Below are 21,298 nucleotides of genomic sequence, written 5' to 3' on the forward strand. Positions count from 1 at the left end.
TCTTAAAATTAACGTATGAAGAGATGTAGGAATTCTGCAGAAGGGAGCTTTGTAACATTTCAGATCATGATGAAATAAAAACAAGGGCTTACTTGGGAGTGCAGAACGGAGAGTAACCGGTAGTACTCCTTGAGTTCCTGGTGCAAGGCCGCACAGAAGCTCTGTGGGGAAAGAAGAGGCAGGAGGTGTCACTGCGCTCAGGGTGGTCACCACGCGGCGATGCAGCCCAACCGCGCAGGACGGCTGAGACAGAACTCAGGGCCGAGATGAGTCTGCTTCTGTCCACGGCGCCCGTGCAGGTGAACCACCACAGCACACACAACGGACAGTGGTGGGGAGGTCGTCTCAGCACCGGATCGCAGGAGCAGTGGAGACACGCAACGCCTTGTTCATAACCTGAAGGGTGTTCCCTTTAGACACTGATGCTGTATTTTTAGCTACACCCCTTTTAACCTGGTTCATGGAAGCACAGCTGATTTACAACACTGCGTTAAGTTTCAGGTAAACAGCAAAGTTGGGAAGATCCCTCGGAGCAGGGAATGGCGACCCACTCCAGTCTTCTTGCTGGAAAATTCCACGGACAGAGGAGCCTGGCAGGCTACAGTCTACAGGGTAGCACCGAGTCGGACACAACAGAAGCAACTTAACATATATATAACCAAATCACTTTGATATATACCTGAAACACCATACTGTAAACCAACTATCCTTCAATTAAACAAATTTATTTAACTGAGAAAATCAGGTCAAAGGGAAAGCATTAAAATACGTAAAGTGACTCGGACAGGTCAGTGTTCCTAAATATCCATTAAACATTAAAAAAATTCCTGTTTGATTACCTGTGTCAATATTTACTGTGTTTTTTATTTTCTTGAGTGGACCACAGCTGACACAGAGTATTATCAAACCTGCTTCATGTAAAAAAAGCCCTCCTGAGAATGACTTTCATACGAGATTCTAAGGAGATTAAGCACTTCCCGAGGTGAATGTCACCCAAACTCCCAGGTGTCTTATTAACAAGGAACACACCTGGCCAACAAGTCCAAACGAACGGTCCAGACTTCTCTGGTCAGTGTACTTTCTGATTTTATTGTGCAGCCACCCCAACTCAGCCAGCCTCATAGCCGTATCCCTCAAGGATTTGTTCAGATTTGCCTAAAAAGAAACATGTCAACAGTTAAAAAAAATACTTTTAACACTGGAATTTTAATTATTACTTTTTTCAACGACTTGTACTTTTATGTTTGTAATTCTTAGGCTTCAACACAAAACTTAAAGATAACTAACACAGCATCACTGAAGTGAAGACAGTGAGACCCAGGACACAGAAAGCACCGTTGTTGCAGGCAAGCGTCAGGCTGGAGGCCCACTGCCCCAGGACTGCCCGGGCAGCAGGCTCAGTCTGTGATGTCAGCTGCCTGAGTCTCAGCTAAGAGACACAGAAGGACAGACAGTCAACAAAAAGGACTGTGAGAAAGGCAGGTTCCGGAGGAACCAAACCAAGCAGGCGCACCTCACGTGGGACCCGTGTCAGCAGCAAGGATGCCAGGACAGCGGTCCGTCAGGTAACCCTGGCACCAGCGTCAGGAGGGAGGCGGTGACCGCAGAGGACCAGACGGCATGGGGCCAGGACCCCCACCTGCAGACCGCCCGCGTCACAGGGCAGCACCTCCCAGACCAGCGGCTCCCGCCTGGCCCTGGGGACATTCAGCTGACTCGTGAGCGCTGCAGCGGGTCCAGGGACCGTACCTTTCCCTCCACTTTGTAACAGTTGTCAGCAGCGCTCATCTTGACGTTCCTGCCATCTATGCCCTGGAAGACGTACAGGATGTCTCTGACAAGGGCTGCCTCAGTGACCTCCACAGCACCTGTAACACGGCATCCGTAAGATGAACTGTACGATACAATTCGTTTTAGATAATATATTTACAACCACAACAAAATTTAAAAGCTAAATGAGTTTAAGATAAAAAGAATATGAAGTTATATTTTTAAAAAAAGCATTTTTTGAAAAGCATATGGAGATTATATAATGTCTTCCAAAAGTCTTTTTTTTTAAGACAAAGCAATCTGTGGGAGTTTAACATACGATCTAGGAGCAGCACAAATCAGCCCAAAGGGATAGATAATTACTTCACATGGTGTTAGAAAACTGACTACACAGCAGGTGTGTAGGCCTGGCTCCACCCCCACCACAGCAAAGGCGTTAACACACCAGAAAGGGTTTATGAGCCCCACAAACCTTGGAACAAAGGCCAGCTGAGAATTCAGCTGTCACCCAATACCACAAGGAGGCAAGGCCCGGAGAGGCGAGGTTCCAGTGGGAGAGGCCCCGTTAAAGCACAGAGGGTCCAACCCTCCACAAACGCCAGATAAACATAAAGGGGCTGGCCTGGCCTGTCGTCAGGGAGGAGGAGGCATGCCCAGGGCCACGCCCGGCAGTCCTGAGAGCGGGTGGGACTGGGCGGCAAGGCCAGACTCAGGACTGAGCACAGGCACCCCCACGGCGCTGCGCGGGGACGCCTGTCGGCTGGAAACTCTGTAAACCCAGAGCCCGTCCTCACTCACCACCCGTATCCCCGTCTCTCCGCGGCCGCGTCACGTTGCGGGAAGCCGCGCTGGGGACGCCTTTGGAGGTAGTGGTTTGTAAGGAAGGCTGGCTTGCAGTCAACGTCCATGCCAGACGGGCGCCCAGCTGCTGCCGGAGACAGTCGCCCGTCCCCGGGCCCGGGTGAGACTGTCTGGAAAGAGGAGGTGCTTGCTGGGTCCCGCACGCCAGGCTAGTCACAGAGGCCGCTGAGACGCTGCGGACACGCTCCCTGAGTCACCGCACTGAGCGACTGACCCGTGTGGGCCTGAGACCTGTGTGGACGTCTCTCCCCGACTGCGGTCCCCCCGCGCTCCTCCGGCCGCCTGCACAGCCCTCCCAGCACAGTCAAAAGGCGACCCGGCTCTGCCTGCAAACATCCACATACATTCCCAGCTCAGACACTCTAGGACTCACTACTGATTTTACCCTGGAAACCCATCAACGTTTGTTGAGTAAAAACCGACGCTACTGCCCCCTGCTCTGTCCTATCTCTCAGCCTTCACAGCACTTGACGCAAACAAACAGTGTGATCTGCAATCAGTGTTAAACACACGGCAACACCAACCATAAGGAGAGGCCCATCCCAGGTCGGGACGGCGCTCAGTGACCCAAGCGCCCCGCGAGCGGCCCACCAGGGAACTCCAGACGGAACCGGAACAGCCCGACCTCCTCCCCTCCCCTCAGCAGGGGAGACACTAAATCAAACTAGGGTTTTGAATGTAGTTCTAAATGTAAGAAAAAGTCTAAAAGACCACTTCAGTTCACAGTTCTCTACACCACTTTTTCAGTATCATGACAATAATTATTTCAACTACTTATATTAAAGGTAAAAATAAGAAAGTATGTTTCAGCCAGAGTCTTTCAGCTGAAATATGAGTTTGAGATTAAATTCTGGGGGGTATGATGCTGTCTTTCTAAAATGCTAGACTGTTTATAATCCCTGTGTCTGGACACACATTCTATTTTCCAATAACTTTAATAAAATTTCACTTGACTAATACAATGACATAACTATCACCGGATTATGATCATGTGGAAAACATTGTCTGATGGCGGATACGAGAGCCTACTCTCAGTTCCCACCAACGAAGGCGCCTCACGCCTCCCTGCGAGCCGGTCCTGCCCGCGGCAGGTGTGTTACCAGGTCAGGAGGCAGCCGACCCGACGGTCCACGAGGACGGAAGCGACCCGGCGGGCGTGCTTAGACGGGTGACTCCCACCACAGAGCACGTAGGACCCAGGGCCTAGAGTCCCCACACACGCATGAGGCTCTGAAGATGAAACGCCAGACTGAGACCAAGGCCGCTGCACCTCCACCCCGGAGGACCCGGGCGAGTGCGGGCTTACCCCGGGAGCAGGGACGGGGGCGGCGGGGTCGGGCCGTTGAGGGTGTGCAGGCCGATGCTGCTGATGCCGCTGCTGCCCAGGCTGCCCGAGCTCTGGGCCGACGGGGCGCTGCGCTCCTGGTAGTTCAGGGGCAGGGTCTGAGGCCGGGCGTAGTAGTAGGGCGTGGAGTGGGCATCGCGTGGTAATGCCTGAGCGAATAGCGTGGCATAGCTGGAGACCTGAAAATAAACGCATCGCAAATGCAGATACAGAATCACACGACATTCTCCCCAGCTGACAGACAATTCACACTCCATCTCTCTTTCTCTAGCTCCGTTTCTGTGCCTGGAGTCACACAGGCAGACCTCAGAGACAGTCCAGACCAGCTCCGCAAAGCAAATGACGGAGCAGGTCACACGAACGTCCGCCTTCCCACTGCACTTGCAGATCGTGCTTCCACTACACTCCATCTGCTGCGCGGACAGCAGCACCAGCCTCTAAAGCAACACGCACATCTTAACTTAAATACCTTACTGCTTAAAAATGCCAACCATCATGTGACAAGGCACAGTTACCACAAACCTTCAACTTACAAAAAAACAAAAAAAGTAGCATCTGCAAAGCACGATAAAGGATGTACTATATTTATTAAATGATAAATTAGTTGTATTTCTGAAGTATGCTTGAACCAATAGAAGTTTTAGAAAGCTTTCTAAATCCCAAGACTCCCACATGGTCTCATAACTAAACACTTTATTCAGAAGCTAAGCAAATAAAAGTCAAATAATTACTCAAATAGCTTTAAAAGTCTGGCATTATTATATAAGGAAAGAAGGCTCATTACTCAAGACTGTGGCTTTCAAGGTAAATCTGACTCCCTCACGCACACTCTCCAACCTTCTAAGCTCTCAGATTTCTGGGGTGGGGCACCTCATTACACCAGACCCTCAGGGACTCGGGCAACTGCCCAATCTCACCTTCAAACACTGCACAAGTCAAACCTGAACCCACAGACAACGAACTTTTCAGGATGTAACTAATTAATGCTCATCATGATATTCAAAAACAAAAGAAAACCCTAAAAAATCTTCTGACTCAAAGAATAATGAAGCTGGGCTAATAGTAACTTTACACAGTAAGAATCTGAACACCGATAGTTCATGCTCTACTTAACCAGATATTATATTTGAAGCAATGTTATAACATGATTCTCAAAGACATCTTAAGGAAACACAGCACACTGACTAAAAATGCCCTTAAAAACAAAGAAAGGGGAAAAAAAAAAACTCTTGACCCTCATGGCCACCCAGAAAACTAGACAAGTCAAGTTCCTTGCTTTTCTAATATTATTTTCTAAAGTACAGAAGCCAATTCCTATCAAAACTTGGCATAACTGTCCCAACGAGACATCGAGCCTTAAGACAGCACCGCAGTGTGAAGACAGAGCCTCACCTTGCTCGGCTGCCTGCGTGGGTCTTCACTGAGGCTTAGCAGGAGGTAGAGAATTGACCATTTGTTTTTCAAAACTCCCTGTTGAGAAAGAAAACATTAGAAGAAAAACTTTGTACTACTCCGCAGTTTTACCTTTCCCTCTCCTAAATTATTCTAATTTCCCAAAACAGAAATGCATTTTAAAATTCACCCGGGGACATCGCACCGGAACGTGCCCATTTTCAGGCACTGCCATAGCACTTCTATCAGCAGGCAAGAGAATGTTCTCAGAGCTCAAGCCCCTGGGAACCCTGAACCCCTGAACTCTAACCCCAAGGCCCGATGTGCACATGCTTTTAGATTACCCTATGCCCGATGCACGGCAAGTCCTCCCTGAAATAATCCTCTCAATAGCCAGCTTCCCAACACTGTGATTATCAGAATAGTGCCATCATAAAATGTGTGCATGCCTCCCCCTACTTAAGCCTGACTTAGGCCATAACAAAAGAATATCAGGAAAAGAAAAAATAATTCTAAAATCTAAGATGTGGGTCTCGGCATCAGGCATTCCTGGGAGACCCAGGTCCTGAAGCATTCAGAAGTCAGCAGTCACCCCAGGTTTCGTGCACGGTTGTCACATAGATCCCACCAGTTTCCACGGACACCCTGATCAGAGGCCCTGACAGGCAGGCGAGAGGACGAAACAGCGACCACAACTGCAGCTTCCAAGAACCAGACGCTTCAGCAACAAGAAGGAGCGGGCACACGGCTCCCTGACACCTCCCATCCTCCAGCCACGCCCTGAGCCCAACGGGTCTCCTAGCCCCAGGAAGTCGGCTACTATTTAAAACAGGACTACTTCAGGAGTAAGCATTCAGTGTTCCAAACTGAACTGTGGAAAGCAACCGTTCAAATCAAACCGCCTAAGTGTGTGATCACATAACGGCCAATGCTAAGACACAACAGCTTTCACTGATGAATCTCCCGTTCAGGATCTTGAAAGTGAAAGTCACTCAGTCGTGTCTGACTCTTTGCAACCCCACGGACTATACAGTCCATGGAATTCTCCAGGCCAGAAAACTGGAGCGAGTGAGCCATTCCCTTCTCCAGGGGATCATTCCAAGCCAGGGATCAAACCCAGGTCTCTCACATTGCAGTCTTGGTAAGGCTTATGAGCACCATGGGATATGACACCTGATAAGCAGACCCTAGTAATTTTTAGAGTACAGATGGAGCTGCTTTTAAAAATAGAGGAAAATTTAGGAAAAGCAAATGATACAGCAGTTTGAAACTATTTGCCTAAAAATGACCATACAAAAAAGTTTCTGTCTTGTAACTTCATATATATTATCAAAAACGGAAAAATAGACTTAAAGCAATGAATCCAAGTAAACCCAAAGGCATTAAGGAACCAACATGGTCAGCAAACGAGGTTCAGCCTCTCGTAAGGGGACCCCGGACAAGGAGAGAGGACTGGGAAGGGCCGCGAGCTCTATCCCGGCAGCACCGGACACCCCACGGCCACCATCCAAGCCTGAGCACTGGCCGTGCGGAGCAGTCACCCCGCCGGCCTCCGCGCGGTACCTGGGAGTGCAGCTTCCTGTGGAGTTCTGAGAACAGCGCCGCGTCCGCCTCTCGTCTCTGCCGCGTCACTGAAAGGCCAAGAGGAGCGTGTTAGTGACACCGAGTTCACTCCTAGACACTGTCCCCACAGCAACAGCTAACTGACGTCTGCAGGGAATCCTGGGCTGAAGAGTCTGAACTGCCATAGCCACTTCCATTCCATGAATTTCATCAAGTCATCAAAAACACCAAACTTGTAAAATATGGACACAATTAGGCTAGAATCAAAGAATTTACGTGAACACTAGCTAAAGTGATAGAATCTTGGAAAATCCCATCATTTCCATCCATAAACAGTAATGAGAGCCAGTGAGGCAAAGTGCCACCAGGTCAGTCAGCTGACAGAGGCAGCCTGGGCCCACGTCAGGGTCGGGCACTCGGGCGCTCAGGCAGGGGCCCCGAGCAGCTGCGGACACCAGCGGGTAACCGGCAAAGGAAGAGCACTATGTCTACCCAGCAAGTCTTACTTCAAGAACACACAGAAGAATAATCTGCACATGGTTACTATTTCCTTCTTGAAAACAGATCCTCAGGACCCACTTGACAGCATGGCTGCCAGGCCTTTAACTCTGAAGACAGACTATTTTCAGCTGCTCCCAGCTTGTGCAACATGCCCATCAGGGGCCTGGATCTGCGCATCTGCAAAGCAGTCTGTGAACATGCCCAGTATTGGGGTTCTCACTAGGGGTTTAAATGTACTGACATCAGCGATCAAGAAGGAACTACAGCGTTCTCAGGTCCAGTTTTACAAACGAGAAAGGAAAGTTAGTGTTTACAGCAGGACAAACAGCCTACCACCCCCACTGCACACACACCTACGTGCTAGGTCACCCCAAGATCTGAACCACCTCAGTCCTACACTGCTCACCGAGCCACTCCCAGACCCAGCCGCTCCCTACCCCCAGCTGCCACAGCACCCAGCTCTGAACCAGGACATCCACGCAGACGCCAGCCAAACACAGTCAATAATGCAACAGCCGGGGCGGGCAGAAACCATGCCGTGGGAACCTGCTCCTAGAAGGCATTGTTACCACCTATGACAGCCAGGCCCGCAGGGAGAACGCGCTGGCCAACGCTGTGTCCCAGACAGCTGGGGCCCGCTCCTCAGTCCCGGGAACTGTGAGGAAGGGGGCCTGGCCATCAGAGAAGACCCTCTGATCGGGACAGGAGCGGCTCTCACAGGGGGTCCTGGTGCTCAAAGCCTCTCCAAGAACACACCGTCAGAGACCCATTCACAACCAGCTGCTAACATATGGAGAGCTTTCTTCTCTAAGGTGACAAAGTGTAGGAGAGCTTCGGTACCATCTCAGAAAACGTTCAACAGGAAGTTCCAAAGCACTGGAAGTCTGGATGGTAACAATCAACAGACGCGGTACTCAACTCACACGGCTGTTCAACCGCCAAGATAACATGCTAGGTTATCTGCTCAAAAGGTGTGTAAGATTAAAACTGTGAATCACAAGAGAAGCAGCAACTGATATTAAGTCTTCTCATCTTCCTCACATTCTTAACCCAAATTGTGCCGTTAAAGCAGTATTTAAAACAACCCCTCCCACCGTGTTCTAGTAAAAGAACTGAGCTGTCCTTACATTAATACGTACATACAGAGATACAGAAATACACAGATACATATCTGGGTGCTCATACATATTCTTAAGCTTTGACAAGTTTAACAATGCAACACGAGATTAACACTTAATAAAAATACATACGTTCTTTCTTGATTTTTTCAGCTACTAGAAATTCATCTCTTTCGACAGTTGGGGCAAAGTTGCTGCCAATGACGCGCACGGCATACTGGAACTGCTGGGCCACATCGGCTGGAAGGTAAACAAAGCATATAAGTTACGGCCAACCAGGTTCAGCGGTGACCACCTGAAGCTCCCGCTTCTTCAAGACAGCGCACGGGGCACCTGCCTCCCACCTGCCCAGGTCCCACCTGAGCAGACAGAAGGGCCACAAGGCAACAGGATGAAGGACTAAATGAACGGGGTGTTTTACAAGCAAAGAAAGGGAGGCAGCAACAGGCCACAAAGTCTGAAAGCTGCTCGGAGCCAGAAGACTAACTGGACGGATAATCCTAAGAAAAGGAGCAGGAAAAGCCCCAGCCACACCACGATACCTGCGGAGCAGGGCTTACACACGCATGCGCACACATACATACACACACACCCACACCACGGTACTTGTGGAGCAGGGCTTACTCACACACTCATGCACACACATACACACATACCCCACAGTACCTGTGGAGCAGGGCTTACACACACATGTGCACACATACATACATACACACCAACACCACGGTACCTGCGGAGCAGGGCTTACTCACACACTCATGCACACACACACACCCCCCCACAGTACCTGTGGAGCAGGGTTTACACACGCACATTCACACACACACACCGTGGTACCAGCAGAGCAGGGCTTACTCACGTGTGCGTTCACACACACACACACACACCAGGAGTGGCCACAAGCTGCCAACAGGGGCAGTAACTTTTGACCACGTGTGCCATTCCAGATAAAGAGGATGGCTTAAACACAGACGTGTGTCGCCACGCCCTTCAGAAACACGACTAAACTGAGAAAAGGAAGGCTGAAGGCATAAACCGTGAGAGCAGAGAAATCAAGGCACGTCAGTAAGCCCTGCAGGGGCCGCGTCTCACTGTCTGTCTAACCCGGGGGAGGCGAGGGGCGCGGGGAAGCTGGAAGACAGCGGAAGGAGCCCCGGGAACTGCAGACAGGCCTGTTCTCCCCCGACTGGCACCGCAGCCGTAGCAGCAGGTTCACTGTGTTCTCTCACGGTTTACCCAGTGGACGCAACCCCCAGGCGGCCGTAACGCAGCCCCCAGGGCGCGTGAAGTGGAGCCCATGTGTGTGGAGCTCGCATGTGCTCACAGACCACACGCGGCCCGCGGCCAAGCGGGTACGTCGTGACGCGCACGCGCAGTGCTGCAAGGGAGCCCGGCTGCTACAGGACCACGTATTTACAACACGTGCGGCGAGGGGGCCTGACCACCGCCGTCGTGGCTAATTCACTCTCTCCCTACACCTGCTGACTCGGCTTCTTCCAGCATGTCCTCCACCACGCCACAGCCTCCAACCCATCGCAGCACGCCTCCTGAGGAGCAGACGACCCCTCCTCCTGCCCCTGGAGTGAACGCCCCTCCGGTCAGGGCGATCCCGCCCAGAGCCGACAGACCCGCCCCTCGCCCCCTGCCAGCCCCCCAGCCCGGCTCACAGCACCAGCAAGGACACTGAGAACCTTGACCTCCCCAGCTCCTCAGCCTGCCTCCCCGCTCCCTCTCCCTCTCTCCCTCTCCCTCTCTCTCTCTCTCACACACACACACACACACACACACACACACACACACACACGGAGTCTTCCTCGGACACCACCGCACATGATGCAGGTACTGAACACGGTGAGACACGCGGAGGGAAGAGCAAAAGGGAGGAACGCGGAGGGCTCCCGTGGGGTCACGGGGCTCCACACGTAAAAAATTTCCTACATCAAGAATACTTTAAATTTATAAATATTAAAAGGGTCACTGAAATCACATATTTAAAAGGAGAGCTGTGTATTTTAGTTAAAGATTACCTTGGGACTAACAGGATCCTACAAACAACAGCTCACTAACAACATGCTCGGGACATCAGACAAAAATCCCACTCCAAGAGTTTCACAAGCGTCTGAATTTTCCCCACCACAAATCCAGGCCCCCTCGGAACCAGAAGCACAGCCCCATCTTCACACCCTCCCCACATGTCCATGTGTCTCTCACGTCCCTCCCACCTCCACAGCCACACTGCAGTTTCCCTGTCTGTCTGCCAGCCACGCTTCCAGTCTGTCTCTCCTGTTAATGATAAAATGTTTGGAAAATCCATCAGCTTTTTCTTAAACCAATCCCCAGACACCGTGCTCCAACAGACCCGCCAGCGCCAAGGCCTCTGCAGACGGGGCGCACGGACTCGTTCTGGGCAAGTGCCACACAGAGGAGTCACAGTGGAATGGCCTGACAGTGGACATGCGGAGGTCTTCCCCCTCCACCACTGTCTGCCACCAGCTGCTCTCCCCAGAGCAGCAGCCCTACATCAGCTTCTCACGGGACCCCAGGCCACTCTGATCACAGAGCTAGCTGAAAAGCAACACTCAAAACAAAACAGAACCGCTGCTCTAGGCTCGTGGTTCTCAAACTTTTCCGTCTCAAGCCCCCTTTATACTTCTAAGATTGAGGACCCCTGGAAGTTTTTATTTATGGGGGTTACATCTATCTATCTACACTGTATTAGAAATGTAAACCAGGATCATTTTTAAATACTAATTCATTTAAAATAACGAGCCCATTAAGTACAATTCTCAAATGAAGTCTAAACCTTTAAAAAGTAACATACCCAATTAATCAACATTTAGTGAACATTTTAATAATACATGACAAGTTTTAATGTATTATCTAATACACATTCATTTCCCCAAGAGTAAGACTATCCTTTATTTGGAACTTCATCAAGAGCTCTTCACCATCTTCAAAAATCTTAAAACCCACAGTACCACTTGCGGCCCATGAGCTACCAAGACAACACTCATCCCTGCCCGCACGGGGGGCTCATGAGACCCTCACACATGGCTTCCAGATCATGTCACCATCTGACCTCATTGTGCAGGGGACTGTATTGCGCTGAAACACTTAACCTAACAGAAACTCCTGAACTTCTCCTTCATCTCCGACTAGAAAGAGGACTGCAAAGTAAGAAAAGGAATGTTGCCTCTGACAGAGGTGAAGCGATGTAAGGACAGTGTTTCCAAAGAGAGAAATACTGACTATCCAAAGATGTAATAATAAGCAAAATGTTCTCCAGAGGAGGCTCAGGGGTGCTGAGACCTCCCCTGTCACTGGCTGGCACTGGGGGTTTCCAGCAAACCCACAAGTGTCATAAGCAGGAAAAGGTGAGAAATAATGGCTACACTAACTTTATAAAAATATCAAGCACCGTTACAGCTCAGGGCTTGGCTTCTGAAGGTCCCTTGAGGCCAACTAAAAATTTTTTTAAATACTTTATGAAAAAATAATTCATATGAAATTCACATAAAAAGTAACAAGTGTCTATAATGCTTCAATTTCATAGTATTAAAAAAGCAAAAAAAATAAAAAATAAAAAAGCAATGTATTATAAAAGCATAAGGCCAGTTGTTTGTAACATCACTAGAAAATGAAGTAGTTAATCAAATGTTCTACTTAGTAAACAAACAAAACACCCACTAATGAAATTCTTTTAAAATCTCAAATACTGTAAAGGCAGCAATTAGCACTGCTTCTTTACTCATAGGGTAGAACAAATTAGAACAGAAGAAGGGAAGCTATAAAGACGTATAAATTCTTCAGTGAACAGAAGCATAATTTGGCAACGTGAATACAATTGTTTGGCAAGCCTAGCTGTCCAGAACAGAGGAAAGAGAGCATTTTAGTGGATTTTATATTTTATTCCGAGAGGATCTCACAGGTTATTTACTTTTTTGTCCTTCTCATTTTGTAGAAATATAACTGACCTACATCACTGTGTAAGTTTAAGGTGTATAGGAGCCTATTTACTCTTAATTTAGACAAAATTCTAAATGAGAGGGTGGTGCAGAACTTTCTGAAAAGAAGTTTTTCAACCTCTTAGAATGGGTGAAACTAAGTCAATCGACAAGATCCTCAAATGTTAAAAAAAAGTATTCTGAGAACCACTATGCTGCACCATGGACGGGTGCAGTCTTCAAAGCCCAGCTGTGACCACGACCACACATGAATGCGGCTTCACTCTGGAGGAAAACCGAGGGCCCGCTGGCTTAAAGCAAACCCCAATGAAACCTGACTGAGTCCTGACCACCAACTTCAGCTCCCTGGTGTCTGTGGGTATCCTCAGGGCTGGAAGATCCGGATGGCAAATCAGAAAGGCAACTCAGAGTGCAGGAGGAGCTGGAGGCAAAAGGCAAAGACAGCCAGGCCCCCACCCGCCTCAAGACCTTGGCCCAGGGGTGCGGGGAACCCGCGTCTACACTCAGGTCTCCGCTCGGGTTTCCTCAGCCTTCCCTCCACAGCCATTTGCCCTGCTTTCTTCTTCCTCAGGCACCCCACTGCTCAACACTGTGAGCGCGCTGACTCTGTGGGCTCCCCTCCACGGTGAACAGGAGGCAGGACCTGAGGCGGCGGCCCTACCTCCCACTCCTGCACCGCGGACATCTCTCGCGGTGCCTGCAGGAGGGGGAACCAGGCTTCTCAGAGGGACAGAGTGGCAGAGAGAAACTTCACAAACTGGAGCGAGACCTGAGTGAAGTCAGGGTCACTTCACGGGCTGAACCGAAACAGCCATCTTTAGCTGCTGAGGCTATCACTGACCGCCAGATAAATTACGCGGGCCAATTTCAAGAGTCGTGGGAGGACAAGGGGCCGTCTCAACGCTTCAGTTTTGCTTCAAGTCTTCCAGCAAAACCTGAAGACTGTCTTGCCCACACTGTGGTGCTTAAGGGACAAATAACCCAGCGCTCCTGCGCCCGGAGGGCCCTCACTGGGCCGCCCCGTCGCCCCCCTCCCGCCACGACGAGCGGAGAGACGGCGGGCGGTGACGACCCGCGGGCCCGGAACCGCACGACGCTCATCTCAGGTGCCCCTCGGCCCGCACCGCGGGGACCGAGGCCGCAGGCGGGCCTCCGCGTCACCCGGGACCCGCTTCTCGCCCACGTCAGGAGGCGCCGCGCGCGGCCCAGCGCCCGGAGAAGCGCGGGGGCGCGCGCCCGGCCCCGCGGCCTGAGGAGGCGGACGCGCCCAGGGCGGCCGTGACTCAGCCGGCCCGGCCGGCCCCTCCCCCGGCCGCCCCGACCCTGAAGGCCCGGGGGCGCCTCGCAGCCGCCCGCAGCCCCATTACCTTCGCTCCTGCCCAAGATCCGGCAGCACAAGCTCTGCAGCAGGACGTTGGGCGACTTCTGGTCCGGGGTCGCCATACTCGCCCGGGGCTGCCCGCGCCGGCCCCGCGGGCTCCCGGCTCCCCCACCGGCTAAGGCCCCGCGGGCAGCGCCGGCAAGAAGGGCGCCATTTTAACGGAACCCGCCGAAACGCGCGCCCCTCCCACAATGCCCCGCTTCTTCCGGGCGCGCGGGGCCGCGGGGCGCAGGCCTCAGAGTTCCCCGAGCACTGCGGCTACGGCGGAAGAGTTCCGGCTCCAGGTGTGGCAGCCGCTCACGCCCACGGTGCTCAGACACCCCCAAACGCGACCGGCAGAGGGCCTGGACCTGCAGGGAGCGCTGGGCGCCCCGGAGCGCCTTCACAGGGCACGCCAATTTCATAGGGTCGTTGGTTCTACTTTCATTTTGGGTGGAAGCAGCCTGTTTATGGAAGCACAAGGGTGTCATGATTTTCTACACTGGCTGAGCATCCGCACCTCCCCAGTGTTTTGTTATTTTTCGGTCGCTCAGTCGTGTCAACTCTGTGACCCATGGACCGTCAGGCCTCCCTGTCCACCACCAACTCCCGGAGCTTGTTCAAACTCATGTCCATTGAGTCGTGATGCCATCCAACCGTCTCATCCTCTGTCGTCCCCTTCTCCTCCTGCCTTCAATCTTTCCCAGCATCAGGGGCTTTTCAAATGAGTCAGTTCTTCGCATCAGGTGGTCAAAGTATTGGAGCTTCAGCTTCAGCATCAGTCCTTTCTAGCTTCTCATAAGAGCGGTGTTGGCTCCTCCCCACCCCTAGCTGAGTCTCCAACACTGAGTCAGACAAGACTTAGCTATCGAATAACAACAGCAACGCCCCCAGCCCCGGATAACTAATCACACAACAGTGAGAGAGGGGGCCAGCCTTTGGACCACCGAAAAGGCTTCTGTGGGCGTGTGGCTGCTTGGGACAAGGCCCTGGCTGATGACAAGACGTTGGGGATTTCAGCAGCCGCTGTGATGGGGTTTGGCTGCTGGGTGATGACTGCAGAGAGACCGCGTGGTGTGGACTGTGCTGGGCGCCTGCGGAAAGCGGGGCCCTTGCACTTCTAGCTAGAGGCAGTGTGGACAGAACCAGAGAGCTCCAATAACAGCCCTAGAAGAAACCTCTTATTCTGTACCTGCAGTCATCAGAACTGAGGACCAGACTCCAATCCTGACTGTTGGAGTTGTAAAGTATGATGTGAGTTGAATCCACAGTCCTACCAAGTCTCTCCTATTACAGGTAGATTGTTAATTAAGAAGAAGTGAACCCCAAGATCTGGGATGGAGATGTTTGAGTAAAACGTGAAAGTCCAAACCCCCTGAACCTTCCTCAACACAGCAGGATCCCCTCCTCGTGTGTGTGCAGAGTCTGGCCTTTCCTTGATTTGCTAAAGAACCAGGATGGCTCTTCTCAGTGGCAAATAAAGCAGAATTCAAAATGACTCAAATCATCCAGAAGAAAGAATGAAAGAGTGGACAAGCAAAAAATCATAGAGAAAAACAGAAAGCAAAGTTTCAAAACTGTTCATCAATCCAACCTAACCACACTAATGACCGCAACAAGTTTGTTAGTGGATGAAACACCGTATCAAAAGGCCGCGATCGCCAGAATGAGTGAAGAAAAAAAGTAGGACCTGATCACAGGTTATGTGAGGACATATTTTAATACAAAGACACACATCGGTTGGCCATGAAGGAGCAGAGATACACCATGAAAACAGTGAGTGTAGCAAGGCTGGAGAGGTGACATTAACACTGGGGGGATACACATGGAGACAAGGAGTGTCCAGAGACAGAGAAGGACATCTCGTGCTGATCAAAGGGTCAGTTCATTGGGAAGACACACCTGTAACTGTGTGTGTGCCGAGGACGGGCCCTCAGAATACATGAAGCTGGAGGGACTTACAGAGGTGATGGGTGAGCATGTAAGTAACTCATTTCCACCAAAAAAAAAAAAGGGCGTGAAACTGGACAAAATTGCCCAAATGAACCGAGACGTGGCACGGGAAATCAACCAGAGACGGACCACAAACTGGCAAGCACTCGTGCCTGAAGGAGCGATGGGTCTCTAGGGAGACAGATGCGCACCTGCGGTCTTACCAGGGCTGTTCCAGCCCCACCGCACAGCGTGAGCCAGGAGAGCGTGTCCCCCCGTGCAGGGCGGCTGCCAGAAGGTCAGCTGAGGTCCTGGAGGGGCAGGCTCTGGCGAAAAGCCGTGGCTCACCAGGTAGAGGGAGGTAGGGCGGCCCTGCAGCCCACGATTCGCCCAGAGCTGGGGGCCCACTTGGTGCAAGTGTAGCCCCCCAGGATCTTCACGCTGTGAGGCTGGGTTTCGTGTCCTTCACTGGGCTGTGATGCCCAGATGTGAGGTCACTGTTCTAGGTGTTTCCAAGAGAGGGTTAGGGGATGGGATTAACATGAAAATAGTGGCCTTTGAGTAAATAGCCTGGGTGGGCCGCATCTGATCGGTTGAAGGTCTGAGTAGAACAAAAGTCTGATCCTCCTCAAGGAGGTGGGAGTTTGCCAGCAGGCGGCCTTCAGACTCAAGCTGCAAACTCTTCCCCGGTTCCCCAGCCTGCAGCCCACCCTGCAGACTGTGGACTTGCCAGCCCCACACTCATGCGAGTCAGTCCCTTAAAATAACTCAAGCTCTTTCTCTCGCTCTGGACAGATGATACAGTAGAATATAGAACAGTAAAAAAAAAAAAAAAAAGAAAATCCATTAAAAAAAAGAAAAGTGAGCGTGGAACAGGAGGAATGGGAAAACGTTTTAAGAAGGTATGCTGAAACCATAATTGGTCACAAATGGCTTAAACTTGAATGCGCTAAATCCGCAGAGGCGAGGCACAGTTCTAATCACAGCTCATGACGGCTGCAGTGCATCGGGGGCGTCTCCCTGCTGCTATGGACCTCGGTCGGCCGCCCTCGGCGGTGTTGGTCGCTTCTCTCCTTCTTGCTCTTTGGGAGCCCGTCACCGTGCAGCCCGGCCACAGGGAGGAGGGCCCTGTGGTCCCCTCCCCTCAGCGTGGAATATTTACGCAGAGTCTTTAAATTTCTTCTGCGTGGAGATTAGATTATTCTCCCCCACTCGTTTGTTCGTTCATCGATGCACTTCCATCGGTATGCATTTGTGGGTGCTCATCATCCAGTCACGCATCACCTATTTTCTTACTCAGGCTGTTGCAGCCTTGGCCCCCAGGAGCCCTCTCAGGCGGCTTCCGTATCCCTCTGACATTCCCACGTGGCTGTGAGTTCTTTAAAAATAATGAGTAGACAGCGGGTTTTAGTGTCACTTTAGATTTATAGAAAATTGAGTAGATAGCACAGAAACGCTCATGCCCCCATCCGCTCCGGGCACACAGTTTCCCCTGTCATGAACGTGTTTTTAATTCGGCCATTTGGGGCTGTGCTGGATCCTTGAGGCTCTGCGTGGGCTCCTCTCTCGTTGCGGAGAGCGGGGGCTGCCCCTCACTGCCGGGGCTTCCCCTGCCGCGGAGCACAGACCTCAGCGCTTACAGCACACAGGCTCGGGAGTCGCGGCAGGCGGGCTCCAGAGCAGGGCTGCTGCAGTACTTGTCACACGTGGGCTTGGTCCTTCCGAGGCGTGTGGCATCTTCCCAGACCGTGGATTGAACCCACGCCCCCTGCGTTGGCAGGTGAATTCTTATCCACTGCACCATCAAGGAAGCCCTCCCTAACCAGCAATAGGGTGGTGTACAATTAATGAAGCAATGTGGACACATTATTTCTAACTGAAGTCCATAGTTTATGTTAGCCCAGTGCTTCTGGGTGATGGATGCTGCGATAAGGCAGCAAATTCTGGGGCCATGTGCCACTGCCTCAGTTTTCTGTAAAACAGGCCCCTTCATCTGAGGCTGAATCCTGTGGGAGACAGTTTCCACGCCTGGCTACTCACCTGCCCTTCACCCCCATGTGACGTGGTGCTCTAACTTCCCCTTGACCCGGGCCAGATTTAAAATTCTTTCATGTCCTATCTTTCATGTCATATTCGACATGGTCAGAAAAACTCATTCGAGCCACCTCCAAGAAAAGCTTTGTGATTACCAAGCTTTCGGTACCCAGCTCCATCATTGTAAAGATTGTGAGTGATTGATTGACTAAAACTAGTGAACAGTCTTTCAAATTCCAATGAACTTTTCAATTAATATTCACTTTTCTTTTTTGAGACCATAATGATTTGCTGTTCTGACATCAGATTAACAGAGAGAAACTCCAATTAGGCTTTGAAAACTCACGTATTTCAGGAACTTGTCATCCAGCCCTTGTAAGTAGACGGATAAATTACTTTAGAAGTCAAGAAGTCTTTTGTGCCACCGTCCTTTCTGTTATCTTGTTTTGTGAGTACGTTATGTTTCTTCTTGCACTTTTAAAAAATCGGCCTCAGTTTTCAAAGGCTGGCGCCTGACATGGTTTTTCTGTACATACCCCCAGGACTGAGTCTTACCTTTCCTTCCCAGCCCAGCTCGGGAAGCAGAAATCCTCCGTCCACCCTGTTTTCCAGCATTGATTTTGCCTGTGTTCTTTGATCTTCTTTCTCTATACTTACAGTGTTTGAAGCATATCACGTTTTTTAAAATATGGTGTTCAACCAGAATGTTGCCTCTTTGATTTTAAACATATTTTAAATTGATGAATTTTAAAACACTTTTAAAAGAAAAATGGCTTTTCATAAGAGGGATGAAACATCTTTATTTGGGTACAAAATTCCATCCTGCCCTCATCTCTACCCATTTGACCGTGCGTTTACCAATGTGAACGTCCCAGTTTATTCACCATCTGGTTAACTGTTCGCTCTGTTGTCTGGGGGTGACTGGGAATATGCTGATGCCCTTGGTAGAAGGCTGAACAACTTTTTCGAGATTCCCCAAGTCTAAGAAGAGCCGTCGTGAGGAGTGAAGAAGGTGGAGGTGCGCGGTGGAGAGGCTGTCCTCGGAGCTGGGGCCGCGTCTGCAGTGTAGCCTGAGGTCGGCACGTGGCGCTGGCCACTGACCCCTGCGGCCTGGAACCTGCCTCCAGGCTTGGGGGCCGGACACACCCCTCAGGTCAGGCTGAAGGTGACAGTGCTGCCTGGTGGCCCTCCTCGCCCCCCGCCCTGTCCCATCGCCCCAGGCACAGTCAGTAGGCCTGACTTAGGGGGTGGATGGGCTCCAGCTGGCTTGCTGTTTGCATTTGTTGGGGCACCAAGTGGGCCTCAGGCTGGATACTTACAGCTCTCAGTCTTTTCTGAGACAAGAGATAGGTGGGCTCCAGCTGAAGCATTGGCGTTCAGCCTCCTCTTTGCCCTCCGAAATGGAAGTAGCGACAGAAATGGGGCAAATAGCCAGTGTCTGTCTTTTGTGAGCATGTTAGGGTAATAGTCATGGCAGTAGTCACGGGCAAAACCGTGTGTGAGGGCGGGATGAAGGGATCTCCGCCCCGCCCTTTGGGGACGAAAGGCTCCTTGTGGGTCAGAAGTCAAGGGGTAAGTCCAGGCCGTAATGAGTATCGCTCTTCCCAGAAGCCCACTTCGAGATCCATCTTGGCTGGGGGTGGGGGTGGCGCTCACCCAGGGTGGGTCCCCGGGTAGGTCCAGTGTGGAAACAGAAACCAGTAATTGGCTGAAGCAAGACAAAGACCGGGAAGACCTGACCGATCTAAATGACGTGGCCGCCTCCTCCCTGCGCTCCTCCTCACTGGGGGTCGCCCACATGCTTCCTCTCTGGGTGCGCGTCTCTGCCCCGCTTCCGTCTCAGCTAAACGACCTGCGGCTCTGCGTGCCGTCCCACTTGCTCTCCTGCTGCGTCTCTGATAATAAACGTTGAACCTGCATTTACAGTTTCTTCCTCCATGATAAATGCATTTTTCACCAGGGTCCAAGATCCAGGGAAAAACGGCTTCTAGCCTCTATCCTTTGCTGGTCTGGTGGCTGGGATTCCTGGTTCTCTTCCAAGCTTCCCAGGTTCAATTGCCAGGCAGGGAGTTAAGATCTGGCTTCGCCACTGGTCACGGCCGCCTCGCTGAGATCAGCCTGACGCGTCCCAGGCTAAATCGGGCTGATAAACCCAGGCTGAATCTGCCGCAGGCCCAGGCTGGCCCCAGCGCCCCAGAGCCTGTGATGCTTCTGGGACCCAGGCTGCTTCCGTCTACTCAGGAACCTCAGGGCCCCTCCGCAGGGACTGCTGGGCCCCGGTGTCCACCAGGCCAGCACAGCCGCCTGGCCCAACGGTGCCAGGTCACAGGGTCGTGATGGGCCCGCGACCTGCTCTCCATGTCCGGCATGGAATAGCCCCTCGCCGATCTCCACAAGCCCCATCCCGTTCTCCCCGTTGCCCTCCGAAGCCATGAGTCCCTCTGACAAGGTCTCGCCGGGGGTGGACCCAGCGTTCACATTCGGGCGGCAGGACCCAAGGGTGGTCCATTTCAGTCCGTCCTCAGACATCCTGAGCACCGATACCTTTTGGAGCGGCTCTGGGGTCTTCAGCCCTCCAGTTCTGAGGAATCCGAGGAGCACTGCAAAGGAGAAATCTGATAAAGCATTTGAAAAAAAAGAAGTTAATTAGTTTTCTGGATGATTAGAGTGCTTAGTCCCCTTTTGCGGAACAAACGCTGCACCCGAGTCAACAATGGGAGCCGGGGAGCCTCCTTGGGCCCCAGAACCTTCGGCTGCAAACCTTCCAGGCGCTGTCATGGCCCCTGGGGTCTCCCAGGCAGTTTGAATAGATTCTTTCTCCCGGGCTGGGGTTTTGTGCTCCGGGCTTGATTTGAAGCACAGGAAACGACGGAATTGCTCACTCATTTCTATAAATATCTATCCTGCGTTACCTCGGCAGCTGCAGAATTCAGCTTATCTCTGCAGAGCGGAGAAAGGCATTGGCTCTCGGTCATGACGGTCTATTTGCTAAGCCTCCCAAGACAACGGGACAGACCCAGAACCCATTGTGCACAACCCCACTGCTTGTTCTTTTTATGTAAAGTCGGCTTGAGAGTATTTTTAAAGATACAGCTGGGATACACAGGGTAAGCCTATATAACATGAAGCACAGAATCGAAGCGTCTTACACACTGGCGCTTCAGTCTGCACAGACCACACCCGCACAGTCCCTCCCGAGTGCTCACATTCGGAGTGTAATATAAATACAGAATTACCCGGAGGATGGTCCCAGGGCAGGTCTGCAGTCTGAAGCCTCCCTGTGTGCACACTCAGTTTACAATTTAGAAGTTACAGACGTAACACGACGTTGGAAGCCCACTGTATTTCAATAAAAAGTTAACTTTTCTATAAAAGCGACAGATTTACCCAAGCCCAGGAAGAGCCCTGAAACCAGAGGTAGGTTGTCTGGCGCCTCTGCTCCCGAGGAGGGCTGGCT

The 21,298-nt window shown here is 51.5% G+C and overlaps 1 protein-coding gene across 1 annotated transcript in view; it reads right to left on the minus strand.

The window, feature by feature from the left end:
• The window catches only part of TUBGCP3 (tubulin gamma complex associated protein 3), a 35,797-nt gene extending 21,720 nt beyond the window's left edge, over positions 1-14,077 (minus strand). Inside the window, exons 1-9 of the mRNA XM_043892013.1 lie at positions 13,883-14,077; positions 8,683-8,790; positions 6,932-6,999; positions 5,369-5,446; positions 3,938-4,155; positions 2,569-2,741; positions 1,750-1,868; positions 1,030-1,155; positions 93-161 (exon numbers count right to left, since the gene is read on the minus strand). Of these exons, the coding sequence (XP_043747948.1) occupies positions 93-161; positions 1,030-1,155; positions 1,750-1,868; positions 2,569-2,741; positions 3,938-4,155; positions 5,369-5,446; positions 6,932-6,999; positions 8,683-8,790; positions 13,883-13,958 (1,035 nt within the window). The 5' untranslated portion in view covers positions 13,959-14,077. The remainder of the gene's footprint in view (positions 1-92; positions 162-1,029; positions 1,156-1,749; positions 1,869-2,568; positions 2,742-3,937; positions 4,156-5,368; positions 5,447-6,931; positions 7,000-8,682; positions 8,791-13,882) is intronic.
• Positions 14,078-21,298: the final 7,221 nt, after the last annotated feature.

This window comes from Cervus elaphus, chromosome 30, assembly GCF_910594005.1.
Source record: "Cervus elaphus chromosome 30, mCerEla1.1, whole genome shotgun sequence".
Classification (NCBI taxonomy): domain Eukaryota; kingdom Metazoa; phylum Chordata; class Mammalia; order Artiodactyla; family Cervidae; genus Cervus; species Cervus elaphus.